Genomic DNA, 7,415 nt, shown 5'->3' on the forward strand with positions numbered 1-7,415 from the left:
TTAACTGTCCCGTCTGTCCTGTAGGATGATTGTGAACTGAGGCTCATTATTTCTCCTGTCACCAGGGAAAACCTGTCAGTGTGTGGATCTCGCTGGTGGCTCCGCTGCGTCCTCCTCAACATCCTCCTCTTCTTGCTGCTCTTCTTCCTCACCACTCCTGCCATCATCGTCAACACCATGGACAAGTTCAACGTCACCAAGCCTGTGGAGAGTTTGCGGGTCAGAGTTTGAAATTAATTTGAACTTTGTGACCTCAATGTTTAATTTTGACCCTCTTCGGTGTCATTAATTAGCCTTTTTTTTTGCTTTTTTTTTGCTTTCCAATATAGAGCCCTGTCATTACCCAGTTCTTCCCCACCCTCCTGCTGTGGGCGTTTTCGGTGCTCCTGCCCTTCATCGTCTACTACTCAGCCTTCTTTGAGTCCCACTGGACCAGGTACTCACCAGCCATCGACCACCGCTCCCCTCTGAAATGGAAATGCCTGTCCTTTACTTCTTCAAACAGACTCTTCATATGTAGCTGCCTGTCTTCCTCTGAACTCTCAGCATTTCTTTTTTATTTTTCATCTCAATTATTTTTTTTCTCTTTCACCCTCTTGCTCTTTTTACTCTCTCCCCTCTCTCTCCCTCCTTCTCTCTGTCACTCTCCCTGCACTGTTATTCTGGGCAGGTTGTCATAGAGATCTCCATGTGAGGATAATGATATGCACAGTAGTCACCATGCGCAGAGGAGCACTGCATGGTGACTACTAGTAGGAGGAGGAGCGAAACAACTGTGCATAGGGAGACAACCTCATGTAGCACCTATGAGCACCCTTTCTTTACATAACAACCCCCACAAACGTGTTGTGCAGGCGTGATGTGCGAGGGGCCGAATGCAAATCAACTGTTTAACTGGCGTGAAAAGCGTAGTTCCTGCTAATGAACCCAACAGTCAGCTGACTTTGCATTACATTATTTCACATAAATGCATCTATTATGTTGAAAGGAAGGGTGTAGGTGTGTTTTAGAACTAAATATGGATTACACAATGACCCCTGGGTCAGGATATCTTGTCTGTAATTGAACGTTTCAGATCTGGTGAGAACCAAGTAACGATGCACAAGTGCTTTTTACTGCTGGTCTTCATGGTCATCATCCTGCCCTCACTTGGTCTATCCAGGTACACAGACTCAGAACAAACATATAACTTCTGCTTTTATTTTATTTTTTTTCCGACTTTCTTAATTTTTCACTACCTTTCATATTTTATTCTTTCTGTAGTCTGGACCTGTTCTTCACCTGGCTCTTTGATATCAACTTCCTGGATGAGAAGAATGTCAAATTTCAGTAAGCTTTTTAAAAAAAAATATATATATACTGTATATATATATAGCAAGAGTTTTATTAATCCTAAAAAGGCATTTCAGTTACAGCCCAAAACTCAACATTGTTTTCTTGGTGCAGGTGTGTGTTTCTTCCTGACAATGGTGCATTCTTTGTAAACTACGTGATCACGTCCAGCCTGATTGGCACATCTATGGAGCTGCTTCGTATCCCGGCGCTGACGGTGTACGCCCTCCGCCTCTGCTTTGCAAAGTCCCAGGCTGAGCGGATTCATGTCAAACGGGTTAGTGGAGCCTTTCGTGCTTACGTCAGTGTTTTTTATGTGAGTGTTGATTTAAAATCTAAAAAGCTCACTGTGTTTGTGTTTTTGTCCGCAGAGTCAGGCCTATGAGTTCCAGTTTGGCCTGGAGTACGCCTGGACCATGTGTATCTTTGCAGTCAGCGTGACCTACAGCATCACATGTCCCATCATTACGCCCTTCGGTGAGCAACATACTGTTCATCCTCATCTACCTCTTCCTTTTTCCCCTGTTTTCTCTCTCTTTCGTGTTTGTCTGCGCTGTGTCTCCTCATACTCTAACCTCACTCTCCTCTATTGCCTGCCAGTCCGATGCAGACTGTGTGAATTTGCTGCTGTAGTCCCAGACACCCAGACACAGTGAGTTGCGAGCCAGACGCCCACTCTGCTCCTGTCTCTGCCCAGAGCTCACTGAGCCTCTATTTACTTCTGCAGCCTAATCATCAGTCCAAACAGGCTCTTTTATATCTCATACCTTGCTGCTCCATTTATTTCACCTGTGTTGTTTCCTGCAGATCACTGTTTTATTTATTTATTCATTTCTTTGTGGCAGAGCTGAGGCAAATAATCTCGCTGGTTGAGTTAAAACCTCACTGAATGGAACCACAGAGAACCAACACAGGTTTTCATTTAAGGACCAAAGGGCAAAATATTCATTTGAATTTTTCATGTCCCCTTTTAAAATATAATGTCACACTGGAGCCGGTAGTAGGCTCCCATTGGTTAGCATGTACTTGCCTACTTTAGTTTAGTACAGTTCAGTTTAGTACATGACACTTGCAATTAATTACAAATTTGTTTGCTAATATGTAAACTAATAATAGTAATACACTTTGGAAAGGCACAATATGAACTGAAATGGAAGGCCAAAATTTAACTTTTAGCACTATAATACATTTTATATTATTACGATATTTGTTCTTCCTGCCTGAACTGTGCTGGAGTTTCCTCTCTTTTTTATACTTATGGCACTGATCAGTCAGTGTATGTGTGTTTTATTGTGCCCCTCCAGGTCTGCTCTATGTGATCCTGAAGCACATGGTTGACCGATACAACATCTACTATGCATACGTTCCCACTAAACTAAACCAGCGGATCCACAGAGCAGCAATCAGCCAGGTCATCATCGCTCCCCTCCTCTGCATGTTCTGGCTGCTCTTCTTCTCTGTGCTCAAATTAGGTACTTGATCACTGCCATGTATATCCTGTTACAGTTTCTATAACTGTTCTGCATAATAAGTGTTTTAAATTTGTTTCACTCTCTCCTTAATATTGAAGGTCCAATGCATCCCATCACCCTCTTCACCTTAGTGTCCCTGCTCTCCTGTATTGCCTTTTCCCTCTTCCGCTTGTGCCTTAGGAAGCAACCAGACAAGTCAACGAGCTACCAGGTGAGCAGCTCCACTATAACTCAGGGACATCAGGTTTTTCTGAGGAAGCGGTAATACTCAGTGAATAGTATTTATTCTCTTTGTTTCAGATGTCTGATCAGCCAGCAGAGGGGACATTCACTGATGCAGACAGGAGCACCGTAACATCCACCACGGCCTCCAATGTACAGTACCACATTTTTCTCTTATTAACCAGTACACCATTACAACCTAGATCAAATTAGTATTAGATCTTAACTTGGTGCAAAGATATAATGTTGCAGTGACTCTGTACAATACAATAACCATGATACATTTATAAGTTTAGGGATATTTACATCTTAATTGGGGAAAAATACCCCAAATTTAAAAGCGTACTCTCATCTCACACACTCCCTGTGAATTGAGTGATTTACTGTGTGACACGATCATAAACTGTATGTTGATCTGGCTTCCTCAGCTGTTTGTGGCGTCCGTGCTGCTGGAGCCAGAGCTGGCTTTGACTCCGATGCCCTCCCCGGCCCACCACAGCTACGGCGCCATGGCTAGCTCCCAGGGTTCAAGCCACAACGCGGTGGAGGAGGAGGAGGGTGAGGAAGACCATGCCCAGACCCATGAGACTGAGCTCCAAGACCCTCCAGACCCCTGCTGCTCCAGCCCGCTCATGGATAGCCCTGTGGGCTACCAGTAACACTAAATCCTGCAAGCTGATTTCCACGTGTCCTTCACCTGGGGAACACAGATTGCTAAATGCTGCAATGCTGCGTTTTTGCCACTGACCTCAGACTCCAACTTAGCTGCCTCAGACCCCGACATTAGACTGGGCTTGTTAGAAAGGATGAAGAACCTGAAGGAGCTTGAGAATACAGGAGCAGAATCCATATAAACATCAGTATAAATGTATAGACATAGACACAACGGACATGAACCACACATCAATCTTGATAGAACAACTTAAATGTACAGATGATTTTAGTTGAACTATTGGATGCTCCATCACAGGGATTCCATCTTCTTCTGTGGCTTCATTTGCAAGTTAAAAAGGTTAAAAGTAATTGAAATGAATGGGGTGGAATTGCCTTTGGGTATCTATCAGAGATACTCTGTCCATGCAGTGCCACTTGGACATGAGCGGAGGTGAAAGTTTCCATCAGAGTGGGTGGTGTGAGCAGGCTTGCCCCAGCAGACTGACAGAGTGGTCTGGGCACTGGGTGATATCTGGTTCCTCGGCAGCAGAGCGTGGAGTGAGTGAGGGTGAGGGCAGCTAGTTGTGAAGCCATCTGCAGCGAGAGAGCAGACAGACGGAGGGCCGAATGTAACTCAGAGATGTACTGTAATAAATGTACACTCTCTCCACGGAGGCACAAGCAGCTTAACTTGTACCTGAAGCTTGTTGTAACTATTATCAATTCAAGGTTGCTATTTTTGCTACAGTATTTTTGGTGTCATTGATATTGTGCTTTGGGTTGGGAGCGGGTGCCACTGGAGTCTGGTCAAGGATTTGCAGAGCTGTCCCATTTTAATCAGAGTATTCCCTAATTATGCTGTTTTGATTGTATGTGACAGAATTGTATTTTTATTCATTTATTTATTTATTTATTTTGAATGAACAGTTGAACATTTTGGGAAATATTCTAATTTGGTTTATTGCTGAGAGTTAGATGAGAAGATAAATACCAGCTAGCTACCGGCAGGAGCTTAGCTTAAAGGCTGGAAACAGAGGGAAACAGTTAGTCCAGAGGCAGAGACGGGACTATTTCTTGGCTACGCACAGTAACTTCTTGTTGTCCCAAGCAGACACTGCAGGACGTTTGTTGTTGTTCTAAATATAAATAAGCTAAGTTAAGCTAATGAGCTGCTAGCGGTAGATTCACATTTAACAGATACGAGAGTGGTATCAATCTTCTCATCTAACTCTCGGCAAGAAATTGAACAAGAGACTCAAAAATTAGAAGCACACCCTTGATTTACAACATTTTGAATATATGTCATGGAGTCTACTTTCTCTAACTTCAAGACAACAATGGAAATCTAGAAGAATTCATCCATGTTTCTAATTACATGAAATATCGAAAGTAACTTCAGCTTGTGTTACTACTAAAGCCATTATATTTATTTATTTTTAGTTTCAAAAATACTGAAAACAAAAAGTATTCTGTTACTTTAATGGCTCAAAATCATTTATTCACATTCATTTGTTTAGCGTTAAATGTTTTTGTGCTAAAACGTCACAAAAACAGTAAAATTCAAAAAACACTATTCTACACTATGATTTCAGTCACAGTCCACTGCATGTCAGCTATGTTGTATAAATGAGGTATGCATTTGTATCCTTCTGTATCCCTTAGTCAAGTTTCGCACATGTTTATCTTATTGATTTACAGTCAGTCTGTATGTCTGCAAGTTTTGTATTTTGGGGTTATTTTTATTTCCTCATGGTGGGATGAAAGTTTTTCTCATCAAACTGAATGTAAACTAGATTGTAGTTTGTTTTTCATGTCTCTTGCTGTGCCTTGAAGAAAACTCCCTTTTGTGTGACAATCCAGCATGGCCTGAAATATGCTGCATGGACTGAAAACTAAAGAGCGGGGAAACAACCAAGTCATGAAACACAACAACAAACTCAAAAACTCAACAACCCAGAGTAATGATTTTCATTCAACAGTCAATTACTAGTTAATTCTGTTAGTCAGCAGACAAGCAGTGAACTCCTTCCACAAAGATATTAACAAAACAATCTTAACAAAAGATATGCTTTCTACCTTTTCCTGAATTGCTTTCGATCATGTCACATGGTCTTCATAAGAAGATTAGTTTGCTCTGTTGCCATAGGAAAAGTATATGTTTAAACTTTCCAATATTCTGTGCACTTTTAGGACTCTCATCCATGTTGATGAATGTTGAGCTTAATCGTTCATTTTTGACCTTATTGAGAAGAGACCCCTTTCAAGGTCCATTTACTTGCTTTTTCTGGAGTTTTCGAGTATGAGCCTTAAGCTTAGGCAAAATCTCGTTTTATGTCTACGTGTATGAGAGTGTCATAAAGGTACTCAGTATAATGGAAAGTTTGAACTTCTACAGCTCTGTGACAGCTCAGCAAACTTCATCTGCTGATGAAGACAGTGTGACATGGTCGAAAGCTCTGGAACAAGCAAGTAAGTGGATCCTGGGCGAAGACTTTTTGGTCAAATGCTGTTTCCAAGGTCAGGAATGACAACACTAAGCTAACTTACTGTGTCTTTATGTCACAGCAGTTGTCTCGCTTTTTTAAGATGTTTTGTAATGTGGCCTTGTTGGTGCCTTGTTGATTTCAATCCTTTCAGTTCTCAACTGCTGTTTTCTTTGACCATATAGATCTTTGTATGATGTAGCTCTTTGTCAGCTTTAAAAGCTGCTTCTCTTACGTCTCTCAACACGTTTGACTAACGTTGAGAGTTCTGTTGTTGATCAGTTCATATCAGTCCTCTCCCAGAACAGCTGAAAAACGTGTGAAAAATGTTTGTCAGTAGAGTGGATTTGAATACATTTTATGTTCTGTCTGAGAAGGTTTATTATAACTTTAATCATATTAAATCATATGCCTGTGATGTGAAGTTTTTTTACTTTTTATTTTCACTTGTACTTTCATAACACTGATGGCATATTATTTCATTAAATGAGATGTATTGCTCCATTTTACAAGGAATCTAATTCTAATTCCTCGTGCTGTATAAAACAGATCAAAGCTGGCAGCAGAGAGGGTCTGAAGTGGTCAGTGCAGAGAATCATGAAGTAAAATCTATTTGGAAAAAAAAAACATCAAAGAGCATCTCCTGTGGGTTTCTCTTCCAGAAGCTTGTTTCACAGATCATTAAACATGCTTTCCTTTGAAAAATACAAAATAAAACTTATATTCTTAGGATATTCTTAGTTCTAATGGCCATGCAAGAAAAGGATTGTCCATTTTCATGCTTAACTAGTTTTATTGTATCCTGTCATGTCTGTTCATATACTGGGTAGATACATCAGCTTTCCAGACGTGTCGATTCCTTTTTGCTCTTGGTTATGAAATGTGTGTCTCATACATGATTTCAAACTTGAGCCTGCTGTAAATGTGGGTTGTTATATCGCCAAGGAGTTTGAGGTTAACGGACAGTTTGCCTTTGAGATTGATCTGTCAGGCTAACGAGTCTTCATCTGTCAAAAGTGAAGTGCTGTGATCTGAAATTAAAATTAATTCAGCTCAATCCACTCATCTTGTGCCATGACCTCCTCATTACTCTCCTCTACTGTGTTCTATGATGAAGGGTTTCTGAGAGGCATTGAGTCAGACTTTATATGGTAAAAAGTAGTACAATGTGCACAGGATGCCTTTAGGAAATGTGTACATTTCTTTTAGCATTAGTCAGTACCAGTTTCTGACTTATGCTAAAGTTGACCAT

At 41.0% G+C, this 7,415-nt stretch overlaps 1 protein-coding gene across 1 annotated transcript in view; it reads left to right on the top strand.

Moving 5' to 3' along the window:
- tmem63c (transmembrane protein 63C) overlaps positions 1-7,174 on the top strand; it is a 29,473-nt gene extending 22,299 nt beyond the window's left edge. Inside the window, exons 14-23 of the mRNA XM_022751266.1 lie at positions 66-219; positions 330-436; positions 1,076-1,162; positions 1,264-1,329; positions 1,447-1,609; positions 1,704-1,809; positions 2,637-2,804; positions 2,903-3,015; positions 3,105-3,179; positions 3,455-7,174. Coding sequence (XP_022606987.1) covers positions 66-219; positions 330-436; positions 1,076-1,162; positions 1,264-1,329; positions 1,447-1,609; positions 1,704-1,809; positions 2,637-2,804; positions 2,903-3,015; positions 3,105-3,179; positions 3,455-3,685 — 1,270 coding nt within the window. The 3' untranslated portion in view covers positions 3,686-7,174. The remainder of the gene's footprint in view (positions 1-65; positions 220-329; positions 437-1,075; positions 1,163-1,263; positions 1,330-1,446; positions 1,610-1,703; positions 1,810-2,636; positions 2,805-2,902; positions 3,016-3,104; positions 3,180-3,454) is intronic.
- Positions 7,175-7,415: the final 241 nt, after the last annotated feature.

Source organism: Seriola dumerili, unplaced genomic scaffold (assembly GCF_002260705.1).
Source record: "Seriola dumerili isolate Sdu_G_001 unplaced genomic scaffold, Sdu_1.0 BDQW01000149.1, whole genome shotgun sequence".
Taxonomy (NCBI): domain Eukaryota; kingdom Metazoa; phylum Chordata; class Actinopteri; order Carangiformes; family Carangidae; genus Seriola; species Seriola dumerili.